The 13,317-nt window shown below is 35.8% G+C and overlaps 1 protein-coding gene across 1 annotated transcript in view; it reads left to right on the forward strand.

The window, feature by feature from the left end:
- The window catches only part of LOC149570514 (mitotic checkpoint protein BUB3.1-like), a 59,243-nt gene extending 46,196 nt beyond the window's left edge, over positions 1–13,047 (forward strand). The window contains exons 5-9 of the mRNA XM_089823112.1: positions 10,181–10,256; positions 10,717–10,797; positions 10,891–10,969; positions 12,088–12,188; positions 12,424–13,047. Coding sequence (XP_089679238.1) covers positions 10,181–10,256; positions 10,717–10,797; positions 10,891–10,969; positions 12,088–12,188; positions 12,424–12,508 — 422 coding nt within the window. The 3' untranslated portion in view covers positions 12,509–13,047. The remainder of the gene's footprint in view (positions 1–10,180; positions 10,257–10,716; positions 10,798–10,890; positions 10,970–12,087; positions 12,189–12,423) is intronic.
- The last annotated feature ends 270 nt before the right edge of the window (positions 13,048–13,317 follow it).

Consider the following 13,317-nt stretch of genomic DNA (forward strand, 5'->3'; position numbering starts at 1 on the left):
TGGAACGTAGAGAACATCTTTGAATTCCCCATTTTCTATTTTCACATGTCCTTTCCCTTTAACTTCTATTTTAGTATCATCTCCCACGAAGATGTATGGTACCTTTGACTGCTTCAATGAAGAAAAGTCTTCCTTTGAAGAACCCATATGGTAAGAGGCACCTGAGTCAAGTACCCATTCCTAAGAAGAACTTGTGTTTGTCATAAGAGCTTGACCTTTACCCTTTGAAGAGGTTGGAGTTGAATCCTTGGAAATACCTGGCACTTGAATCTTGTTCTTCTTGAGTAGATTTTCTAACTCATCGATTCTTTTTGTCTTGCAATGATGCTCGTCATGATTTGGCTTTTTGCAATATGCACAAAAGAGTTTGTCCTTCTTTTCATTACTTCCCTTCTTGTTGGAAGAAGAATTGCCTTGTTGAGAGGAGGATTGTTGTGTCTCAGATTGTGATTTTTGCTTCTTCTTGTTATTGCTTTTCCCTCCTTGACTAGATTTGTGCTCATCACTAGCCACCAAGGCTTTGGTCTTTGATGACTTGAGAAGTCCAAAATCCATCAAATGAGATTGTTCAACAATCAACATCTTTGCAAATGCATCAAAGGAAGGCTTGAAGGCTTGTGGTAAGCAGATCCCATGGTCAACCTGTGAATATTAAAACTCAAAACAAAATTAGTGTATTCAGAAGGTAGCCTCTTCAGGATGTGATGAATCAACCTGCCATCCTTCATGGGATTTCCACAATCTTTCAGAAGTGCCCTATACTCCTTGACTTTAATGATGTACTCTTGAATTGTGTCAAAATTCTTAGGATCCAAGAGAAGTAGATCATCCTCAATTTGAAATCCCTTTTCTTCATCCACTTTACCATACAACTATTCAAGTTTATCCCAAGCTTCTTTAGATTCTGAACAATTTTTAATGTGAAAGAGAAGATCCCCATGTACACAACTTTTGATAACTCTTAAAGCTTGCCGGTCTTGAGTTTGCCAATCAATGAGTTCTTTAGCATTAGTAGGTTTGGTGATTGTACCATCAACATAAAGACTATATCCTTTTTCCATTAATCTACTCCATGTAATATCTTTCCATGTAGAATAGTTGCGTGAAGTTAGAGGAGGACATTTACAACCCATGATGCAGAAATGAAAAGAGCACAAAATAGAGACACAAGAACATAGTGCAAACCCCCCCTTTTCACTTAATCAAAAGACCCCCCCAAAAAAGATGCTTTTGACACTTTATAAGTAGTGCGTTTACAATGGGCCACTTGTCAAAATGAACAAAGCAGACTTTCTGATTTTGCTTTTACTACTGCCTTATGAGGCTTAAATTTGTTACTTAAGCATTGTAGCTCAAATTTACAACAATTTTGAAAAAGAATCAAAGCTTTACAATGCCAAAAAAGGCCTAATTCTAAATGTGAGAAATTGGTCCACACAACCCTAGAATCTGACTTCAGATTTGGAAATTAGACGAAAAAATACGCACTTTCATAAAAAATGAAATTTGAAAAAGTGACCGGATGTGCTCGTATGGAGCGTTTGAAGTTGCAAAATGCAAGATTATGCAGGTACATTCGCCAAAAATCGCAATTTCTACAAAATCTGTGCACCAAAATCAGAAAACAACACCACTAGAAAATTTAGGAAATTCTACCCAATTTCAAAAAAAATTGCACCTGAATTGGAGTTCGGATGTCTAAGTTATGGGCTTGTGAAGTCAGGTTGTCAAATTGAAAAACAATTTGGAGAGGGGTCTGGAGCAAAAATTGCGAGTTTAAATTTGACGGTCAAACGGCCGTCAAATTTAAACTAGTGACTGGTTGACGTCAACAAAAAAATAAGCGTTTGGGTTGATGTGGCAGGCGACGCAGATGTTCGTACTGTATGGTCAAATGGCGGAGCAACAACCGTATTGTTGACATGGCACTGCAAGCCAGGTTCCACGGGTGATGTGGCAGTCTGGGATGAGTTGACAAATGTTTGACGTGTCGGAAAGTGCTGACAGGACTCTACAAGGTCTGCTTGGCGGAAGACGCCACGTGGTAGATGGTAACGGGTTAGAACACGTGGCAAGTCCACGTGGACTTAGTCATAGAGTGGCCAGAAAGTAAAGTGCACCGTTGGTATCAAACAATGTCTGTCGAAACTTCTGTGTTGAACGGGCAGGAAATTTTTTACAGGGTCCACGTAGCGGAATGTGCGGTCCATGTGTCTTAGGCTATAAGCGTGGCAAACAGTACATTGCGCAGAGTCAAAAGTCCGCGGGCGGGAGTTTTAAACACGCTAAAAAAAAAGTCTGTTGCCAGGAATACAGTGAGCAGTGCCCTCCGTTCGCGTGGCCAAGAAGTGCACGAACTCCCTTGAAATCCTCTTGGAACTCTGCTTTCAACATCGGAAAGTGCAAGTAATGTCGAAGAACTTAAACGCGGGTGGAAGAAATTAAAACCGCAGCCGGAAATATTTATGCATAGTTGCTGCCTTTTAAAAATATCCGCCATAATATTTTGGCTCAAATAGAGCAAGGGTCATTGTAGTCACCGGTAAACTGTAGTGCTTGGGAAACTCCAACGCGGGAAGAATTAAAACAGTCGCTGCGATATATGAGATTGTTGCTGCGATAGATCTTAACGCTGGGAAAATAGACGGAGTCGCTGACTGTTCTGCTGTGCCGGGAAAAGCAATGATGCCGATGTTGGAACCTTGGTGGGTTAGTCCCACATTCAAGGTGGGAAGGGTTTCGCACTTATTTAAAAGTACAACGGCCGAATGGAAAAGTAAATAGTTCACTAACTATGTGGGGCTTTGGCTGGTCTGGAGTGTTGCTTGCCGCCGGTGTATTGTTGAGTGGTCGTCGGAAATCTGAGGCCGCTTTCAAATTATGTCGTGGCCGGATTACTGGTACGACCTGCAACTATGTGCTAGCCGAAAAATATGTAGCCCGCTTAAAAAAAATTCCTTGCGACCAACTAATAAAATATATTGCAGAGCTGGGATCTGACAACTCGGTTCTGCAATTTTTTTTTCTTTGCTGGATGCTTGAAGGGCAAAATTTTTGGCGAAAATACAATAAAATTGCAGAGAAAATAAAAATTACAGATCCGAAAATAATAAATGAGATCTGCAAATGATCATACCCGATTTGCAAATCGGGGCCTTCGGGTTCCGATTTGCAAATTTTTTTTGCCTCACGGTCGACTTTGGGCTAAAGTAGCCGTGTTTATAGTTGATTTCCACCGGTGCAGCGTTCCGGACGCAATGGCGAGGTCAGATCTGACTCTAGACGCTCCCAATTTCTGTAGCACTCCGGATTCAGGTTGAGGTGTTGAAGCAAGTGTGGTCTCGAACAGCTATGTGATGAGAAAATCTCCAAGTTGCTCTGATACCATGTAAGAATTTTCCTAAGGGTATAATTCACCTAGGAACTAAGAAATCAAACACAAGCACAACTTTAGACCAAGAGAGAATGATCAAAATGACGATATATTCAATATGCCATGATAAGAGTACACTAGGAGTGCTTGTATATAAAGGCCTCTGAGATACATCTAGAATGCCTCGTAACCAACACAATGATATGTCATACAACTAGGCACATGTCCACCAGATATGGGTTATCCTTTATTAAGCATGAAAGTATGTGCGATGATGAGAGGATAAGCCTAGAAAGGTGTGATATGCAAATCAGTGTTGTAGACACCATGTGCTAAAATAGAGTTGCGTGCTCCTGTGTTGTCTACATGACAACTCAAAAAGGTGCGCAAACTCCTAAGTGTCTCACAAATAAAAATAATAAAATAATGCAAAATAATAAAATAATGCATTAACCTAAGTAAACTTAAGTAAGTGTAAATAGTAAGTACGTATTTACACCAATGAATATTAACCAGAAGCTACTAGTTTTCAAAATTTCATTTACAATCTACTTTGTACAAAGTCAACCTACAAATTGAGTAAAAGTTACTAGAAAAATTGATGTAGCCAATGATTTATGTTGCTAGGAAGAGAGAACTTGGCTTTAAAAAGTGCGTCCTGCAAATGTGCTCCCCACATCCCTTAACATCTACATCCTGGAAACTTGGGGGGACTAAAAGTTCATTCTAAGTGAGAAACATATAGATAAATGAAGACAACAACTGAAATAGAATTCTTAACAATCAATAAGAAATCATGAATTTTTTTGAAATGGGGGACCTTAGATTTCTAAAAGAAACTAAAGTTGGTTATAAATTTACAACATAATGTAATTCGCTTTGCCCATTTTACTTTCTCACTTACCGATGAGGAATCATTGTGACAGCTTGGCATAACTTTGAAACAATAATACAAGTCATTGAATAAGTTGCCTTTGCATCATTTTGGACTTCTAGACTTACATTTGGGCTTCTTTTCTTGCGTAGTTTGGAGCCATCATCTAGTATTCTATGGTGTCTTTTACACTTCTTGAAACTTATCAACCTATGGCTTTATACTTGGCAATTCAAGCAACAATAGACTGGTCTTTGAGATGAACAAATGAATGTGATCCTTGGGTTCTGTATCAGGCCTCAAATTTTCTATTTTTGTTTTGAAATCCAAGTTTCTGGTTCCAGTGCAGATGTGTGTACAGGAATTGGGTGTGTAGATGTGCAAAATATTTTTGGGGATTCGGATGCATTTATCTATCTAAACATAGACATAGACATAGACATAGCCATAAACATAAACATAAACATGTACTGTGTCACAAGATTTGCCAAATTTTCGGCTCCACCTAAAAAAATATTAAAAATTTGAATAAATTCATCCCAAATTTGTCTGAAAAGGGTTGCAAGTCTTCGTTTCCGAAACCATGAGTGTATGTAGCAGGTTGTGGGTTACAAATTCTCCTGTCTGGTTGCATATTCTATTGTCTGCTTTCAGGGCATTAACCTCTTTGCTTTGCCGTTTGCTTTCAGCGTCTCCTGAATGCCCTGCAACGAACAACGTCTGAAGAAAACTTGGCTTCCAATCCTCTTCATTGGTAACAACGTCTGAACAAAACTCCGCTTCAATTCCTCTTTGTCAGTGGTTTAGGGCATGATATATTGATTTTAACTTTTAGAGATTATTTAGTAGGTTTAGTTAAAAGTTTAATTTTTTTATTCTAGTATGTTTCACATTTTGAGATTGTTGAATTCTAGGTTTAGTTAATAATTGTTATTATTGTATGTTTTGTTATTATTAATTTATTATTGTTTTTTAATTTTATATTATTTATCAAATATTAAAACATGTCAATATTATTTTTATTATTATATAAAAATAAATAGCATATACTTAAAATTAAACATGTCAATACTTATTTTATTTTATATTTTTATGAATTAGTAATAAAAATAGCGTATACTTATATTTAAAAAAAATTACATTAGGCAAATTTAATGGCAATTTTTTTCTATTTTCTTGACTTCTCAAACTTCATCCAAACTTCATAGTCGTCGAACTTGAACACGAACTTGAACCTTGTGACTCAGCATATGTACATATGCAAGAAATATACAAAATTAAATTATTTGATAGTATGATACTTAATCATTGATCGAGATAGATATTACATGCCAATTGATAGTTCACAAATATTCAAATTGAAATTACTAATAAGCCATATCAAATACATCTATGTTCACGATTCCAATGCAAATAAGAAAAACATTACAATTACAAAATCAAAATGTAGTTCATGATTCAGTGTTCATTAATCAAGATTTACTAATCATGATTCTTATTAATGTAGTTCATGATTCCATGTTCATTAATCAAGATTTTCTAATTTATGTCAGTGTACCTAAGCATGGTCATAATGGGCTTGGTAAACTTAAGGAGATATTTCACACGTTCTCACCATGAGTCATCCAATACCCTTTACTTTATTTTGTTTGCCCTATAGTGTTCCTTGACTTCCATATACCCTAATTGTGGCTGATTACCAATACCTTGCAGCGCCTGTTTCACTTGCACAAGTCGTCTCAAAATGATTATATTTGATGAAAAACAAGTCTCAACAACCTGCAACATAAATTAGAGCAAAAAAATAACTATTAGATACATATTTTTGAAAAGCTTATACTTTGCACATGCAAAATATGAAAATTCAGAAATTGTCAAATATTAGAAATTAAATTAGTAACTCGAGTTCAAGTTCATTTACCTTCAGTAGCTCCAATTTTGAGTAGGTTTTGAAAAGGGATTGAGTCATTTGGTGGTTTGTGACAAACATCTAGATGCCTTCAACCTTTTCGTACACTGTTTGATCCATTCAATTTGGTTTCCAATCTTTTATAGCATAAGATTGAGTGAATGGACAGCACAAGGTGTCCAAAAGATATACTGGTATCACTCTTCAACCAACAAACCAACAACTCTACAATTTTTTGCATTGTCTGTTATGACTTGGACAATGTTCTCGCACCCACTTGTTCAATGACCTCAATTAGGATATTAGCAATAAATGACCCATTTTTTACTTGCCCCTCACAATCCACTGCTTTTAGAAACATTGCCCCCTTTAGGGGACACCACAAGAACATTGATCAAGGGACAATTCCTAGAATCCTTCCACCTATTTGAAACAATTGTCACCCTTGTCTTAACCCATAAGTCCTTTATGGGCTTCAATTGATCTTCAATTAGTGGGACCTCTTGATCCCACTAGGTGGTGCGTACTTTCTCACTCAAACTTGGGGCCACTATACCCTCTTGGAGCTTCACAAGCTTCAACATGTTCTTCCAAAATGGAGAGTGAACAACATTAAAGGATGATCCATTTGCATACATGCATCTTTCCACCCTAATGTCAGCAATATCTCAACTCTTATTTTGAAAAGTAGTTTCTAGTGGTCCCTTTCTTTTGTGTAAAAGGGGTACAGTTTCAGTCTCAATATCCGTTGCGGTACTAAAAAATAGGCGGTCTTGTGCCATAACATCTAGGGTGGGGGGTTGCATTCCTTTGCTCTTTTTTTACTTTTATTGTTACCGAGTTTGGTTGCCCTATGTCCTTTTCTAGCTTCTGCTTCCTCATGCTTCACAATATGTTTTAACGTGGTTGCATTTGGTATAGGGGCATCTTTTTTGCCAGGACTTTTCTTCACTCTTCCAGTGTATACACACAAATGATCTACCATACAAATAATAAGAACTATTTCTTTCTACACCACAACCCTGACATCTCCAATGAAATGCACCACCTTGGAAAGGGTTTTATTACATCTACATACTTCCATAGAGGAGAATCAGAGTGGAGTTTTATTCTTTGTTTGGTATTGCCTATTGATGAAGAGGTAGATGCCATTGTGGTTCCTTTTCCTATGGCAAGAAATTGTATACATATTCATTTAATAATTTGTATGCAAGAAAATGAAAAATTCTGAAAAAAATGGAAAGATCTTATGAAGAACATAAGAAAAATGGAAATATAGAAAAACAAAAACAAAAACAAAAGCAAATGGAACAAGAACTTATACATTTTCCAGCCATTGTAAGCTTGCAAATGTGTATGAATGAGGCACAAATGCTTGAAGAACATCCACAAATCAATCTTCGAACTCCTTGCGCAACCAAACTCTTGGTCAACCACTTATGTGCTCTTGCTTAAGACAAAATAACCTGTTTGGAAACAAAAAATGGCAATGAGAGGCCACCAAAAGCATTTCATAGCAACCTTTTAGGATTGTGGATGCCAAAAACTTATTAAATTTTGCAAAAAAGAAAAAAAATAAAATTATTTGCTGTCTGTGGGGCCCAACAATCATACCATTCGAACTTGGTTTGCCCATTTTTTGTTGTGGTGCGCTCGGGTTCAAACTGGGTTCCACGAAGTTTGAACCAGCAGAAAAAATAAAGAAAAGAACCCTGCCTGGACCACCCAGCAAACTAGCCCTGAACTATGGACCAGTTTGAATTTGGACTGGTCCAGAGGCGAACCCTTTTAACTTAGAGTTTTACTTAGCTGCCTTGTTTGAACTACATTCCACCTTAGTTCATGCTCTAATTCACATAATGTTCTGCCACATTCCTGATTTCATGTTTTACATCATAAACTTTATTATCAAGTTGCCAGGAACCCTTGACAAGCCTTGGCTGATTGTTTCTGATCTTGGTTTGGGTTTGGTTTGTACTTGGCCCTGGCTTTGCCACGTCTGATATATAACGAGAGTGAATGGCCAAACATGTGCCTCAGCCTATGTGAACATGAGGAGAGCCTGCATTGTTTCCCCAAAAAATGCATTTACAGAAAAAATATCAATGCTAAAGTGTATTTTTTGAAGGATGCAGAATTTGGTTAAATTAGGTAAAATTATGAAAAGTGATATGCCATGAAGGTCTCTTGTGGCCTTTATTTGGGCATTGTGGCTCATCTTGGGTCTCTATCTCTCAACCCCACATGAGGATGTTATGCCTAGACCTCTGCTTTGGTTTTAAAAGCAAAATAAAAGATGTTTTGGGCTTCACCAAATGGAAAAGCAGAATATTTTAACACAATTTTTTCCTGATGAAATGTTGAGTAATTGAATTCCACTTACACTTTTGGCTTGTCAAGTCAATTCCAATTCTAAGTAATGCTACTACGGTGCAAACCATTTTGATTTATGTGAAATGTTTATGGTTTGACAATCTCTCTCTCTCTCTCTCTCTGTAATGTCCCCATTTTTTTCGGCATCGGAATTTGAGAAATTAGCCTATTATTGTGATCCTCGTAGGCTAATTATTGTGGATGTAGGGTTTTCTGTGGTAGTAGCTTGGCTTGGGAGGGTCCTATCTTCTCCACAATTTAGTAAGCTAGAGGTTGGTCTTTGTTTGGCTTAGATTGGACTTCATTTGGGCTTAGTTTTGTGTACTTACTATTTGTGGTAAGTTGATGTTGATCGAGATAGACCCTTTCTATTTTTGAAAGTGCATTTGGTCACATGGAGAAATAATAGGTATGACTCCTATTTCAGACGACATATTTAAATGATGAGTATTTTGGGAGTTATTATATTTTTAGTGGCCAAATTATTATTAAATAATTAAATGGCTTATTATAAAGTTATAATTTAATTTTATAATTTCACTTAAGTTGAAGGTTGAGTTATCATTGGAAAGAGCCATTTGTTAAATAGTTAAGCCAAGTCAAGTGAGAGAATCTAATGAAAGCTTCTAATTAGTGTTGTGTGGTGAAGCTTCTTGACTGAAGTTACATTTTGGTAACAAAAGGGAATCTAGAGGTTATAAAAACAAGCTCATTTGTTGAGAAAAACACACTTGAATATTTTTTTGCTTTTGTTACCTTTGTGGCTTTTCTAAGGTTCTAGTTTTCAAATCCTTTGCTAAGGTATTAGTGTTTGATCTGAGGTTTTTGCTCAATTGCTTAATTATAGTGGAGATTGGTTTCTTGTGAATTATGAGATTTTCATGGTGGCTTCTCGTACTGCATTTCCTTTGGTTGAGGAGCGATTCTTGGTTGGAATAATTCAATATCTTCTCTTACTGTATTGACTATGGCTGATAGGGCAATTCTATCTTGGAGAGTTTGGTAATTTATATCTCTGATTTCTAGTAATTTCTGATTTGGATTTCTCAAGGTTGGACGTTTGTGGTTTTGCTGGTGATAAAATCTTTATGTGATTGCAAGCGGGAATTGTTTGAATCACAGTAAGTTAATGAATAAATTCAGAATTTGTTGTGAGCCATTTGTTGTTTCAGATTTAAATGTGCAAATTCACATGGCAGATTTATATACTAGTGCTTGATATTTATTTGAGCAATGTATAAGGTTAAGGTAAATTGAATTTGTGAACAATTGTTGCATTTTCCGATACTGTGTTTTGGAATTTTAAATACTATATATTCAGTAATAATTGGGTTGTCTGCCAAGTGTTTGATGAAATGTCAAATGTCTGAATAAATGATATTGCTAGAGGCATAACCGAACAAGGTTATTACACACACTCTCTCTCTCCCCACCTCTGTGTGTGTGTGTGTGTGTACACATCTTTACCTTTGTTTTATTTTATCTACAGATTCATTTGCTTCTCATCAATTTTTTATATTTTCTGTAATAACTGTTGCTTATCAAATGATAATGCCTCCTGTTAATTTTTAGGGTTATTTTTTTTGGGTCTTGAATATAATTTTTTTTTTGGGAGGAAGTTGGAACACTGAGCTGGAGTGCTATGGTACAGGTTTTGCGCTTAGTTCTGTGGAAGGTCGTGTCGCCATGGAATTTTTTGATTTGTCTGATGCTGGTCAAGCTAAAAAGTAGGTATTTTTTCTATTCAGTTTGTTTTCTGTGCAGAGCTCACACTTCTATACTCTTGGAATTTTTTTTGTGGAGCTTCATTTGGTATTGTCAGTGAAGCTTCTTAAATACATCATTTTTATGATTGAGCAATCAGTTGTGCTAAATATAAAATTGTAATATCACAACTTCAAACTAGCAAATATTTTCTTGGGATCATATTTTAAAGTTATGTCTAAAGTTCGCATTGGTATTGCTATGGAGAGAATGATTTCTACCTGCTAAGTTACCAGTGAAGATTTCACTTTTGTTGACAATGCGTGTTGGAATAATGAACTGTCTCATAAAGAATATTTGATTAGAAAAATGTATTGCATGGATAATCAATTTTACTAACTGCATTTTTCTATGATAGGATCAGAAACTGTTTCAGAGGTTTACATTATAAGTTACTGACAAGAAAATGGTTTCACATTTCAGATATGCTTTCAAATGTCACCGCAAGGTAGAGGCTGGCAAAGATACTGTATTCCCAGTGAATGCAATTGCTTTCCATCCAATGTAAGGTTCTTAGTGCTTGAAACTTATGTGCATGTTTGCTTTTTGTTTATGTTTCATTTTTGCAGTAATTTTAGTCGTGGAATTGTTTGACAGATATGGGACTTTTGCAACTGGAGGATGTGATGGTTATGTAAATGTATGGGATGGGAACAACAAGAAGCGATTATACCAGGTGCTTCCATGCTTTCTTGCTTTGGCAGTAAAAATAAATTTGCTCTCCAAACCATATACATTTATATCCATGTGACCTGAATATTGTATCTGGTCCTCTGATTCTGCAAGCCAAATGAACAACTAAAAGAATAACAGTACTTGCATTTGGTATTTGATTTCTATTATCATCTTTTTATCTTCATTGGGATTTTAGTTAGGACTGCGAGTTATAATCCCAAAGGTGTGTTGAAAGTGTCTGTAAGAATCATTGGAAGTTTCTACGGCAGAGTAAATTAGTCACTCTGTTTATCACTTTTTGACAAGAAATCAGGTTTATGCTGTTTATTTTAGTCAGCATTCAAATTTTAGGTTTTAGTAATGGGCTCCTTGTCTATTTACTTTTAGGATAGCTATGCTGGTTGCTTCTTATCATGGTAGTAGTAGTCTTTTTAGATTTCCAAGTGGCAAGCACGCAAATGGTCAGTATCATTTCATGTTAGATAGTTACTGACCAATAGTGACTTTCTGAAGTTGTTTATTTCATTAATCATAGCACAGATTGTGGGCAAATTTGAATAATTTCTCAAATGAAAATGCAGTCTGCTTCAAAAACAGCATTGTAATGGGTACAGCTAGCTGTGTTCTGGAATTTTTCATTGCTACAGCCTACTACTTGTTACTGTGGCAGGGACACTCTCCTGGATTAAATTCTTGAATGGCATTTTAATTGGCAAAATACGAAGGCACATAGTTGTAGCTTTCATGGATTGACTTCCATGTTTGTATATGGATAGAGAGAATGAATGGTGTATAAAACATTTGATGAAATATGAGAAACAGGAATCCTTGAGGGCTTGTGGTTGCTCTAGGTTGTGGCTCACTTTATTAATCTTCATATTTGTTGGATTTATAATTGTGTATTTTATATATTATTCCTCTGGAGTTTTTAATTTTTCAATTCAGAGTTGTTCTTCATATTTAGAATGTTGCAATACTTTAACTTGAAAGATGACCTTGCTAGGTAAAGTTTATATTTAGCTGAAATGCAACACTTCGCATGGTATTTGGACTGACTCTATCCAATAAAATAAATCTTTTAGATGCTTACATGTTTTGTGTTTTGATTGCCTTGGGCAGTACTCAAAATATCCATCGAGCATTGCAGCATTGTCATTTAGTAGAGATGGTCGCTTGCTGGCTGTGGCATCAAGCTATACTTTTGAGGATGGCGAGAAACTGTAATTTCTGATATCCATCTTTTGAAATTAGGAATCATAGAGCTGTTTGTCACATAAGAGCTCATTTTTTTTTAAATGCTTAATATGATAAGCAGGTACTTTTGTGAGTTTTTTTTCCCTCATTTATCGTTTTTTTCTACCATTCGAGACGCTGGATGATTTTGCATAAATTGAATTAGCTTAGGTATTTTATTGTTTTTCGAAGAGCGCTTACTCCATGATTTCTATTTTACAGACATGAACCAGATGCTATTTTTGTTCGTAGTGTCAATGAAGCAGAGGTGAAACCAAAGCCCAAAGTTTATGCTACTCCTCCATAAGTTCTAAGTGATATGATTATTGAGCAGTTTGCTCTCCTAGGATTGGAGTTCTTCGTATTGGTCAAGGTGTAAGTAGTTGCTAAGTTTTTTTAAAAATGAATTAAAGATAAAGAAAATTGATCTTTTGCATTGTAGAGCATTTTCCTGACCCCATGCTAAATACCTTGAACATGACCATAGCAGTCTGATTTACAACTGAAGCTCTCACAACTTTTTATTCTAGTGTGAAGCAAGACACTTGTTAGATTCATTTATATTAATTGGGGTAGATTTCATATTCTTCATAACAGTTTATCATCTCAAATGGCCTAAATTGCTTGTGGCTCAAACAATAAAGAATATCTTCGAGATCATCTGGAGTTAGACAAAGAACAAAGCATGATGATTCATAAATCAAAATTATAGAAGATCATTGGACACACTGCAGCTTGGCTATTTTAATGAGCACGTGAATTGATTATATTGTAATTTGTGGTAAAACCATAATGCACTGGTCAATTATAGATGAGTCTTTTGCTTAGCAACTTATCATTTTTCTATATCACTACTCAATGTCTTCTATTTGGTATTTAGAATTCGGTTTTCACTTATGTAATAGCTTTTAACTGTTTATGCAATTGTGTATATTTTGAAGCACTGAGTGGAGTGATTCGTGGCATAGGTGAGTTCTTTGAATAATATTATGTGAGGACTTTTAATGTAATTGTGTTATTGAATTTATATATGTTGCATTTTGTTATGGGAATGCTTTAAAGGTCACAGTATCCATCTGTATCAGAACATTTCGTATCTTTTGATGTAGAATTTCT

This window comes from Cupressus sempervirens, chromosome 3 (assembly GCF_028749045.1).
Source record: "Cupressus sempervirens isolate cs-2001-9-10 chromosome 3, ASM2874904v1, whole genome shotgun sequence".
In the NCBI taxonomy this organism is placed as follows: domain Eukaryota; kingdom Viridiplantae; phylum Streptophyta; class Pinopsida; order Cupressales; family Cupressaceae; genus Cupressus; species Cupressus sempervirens.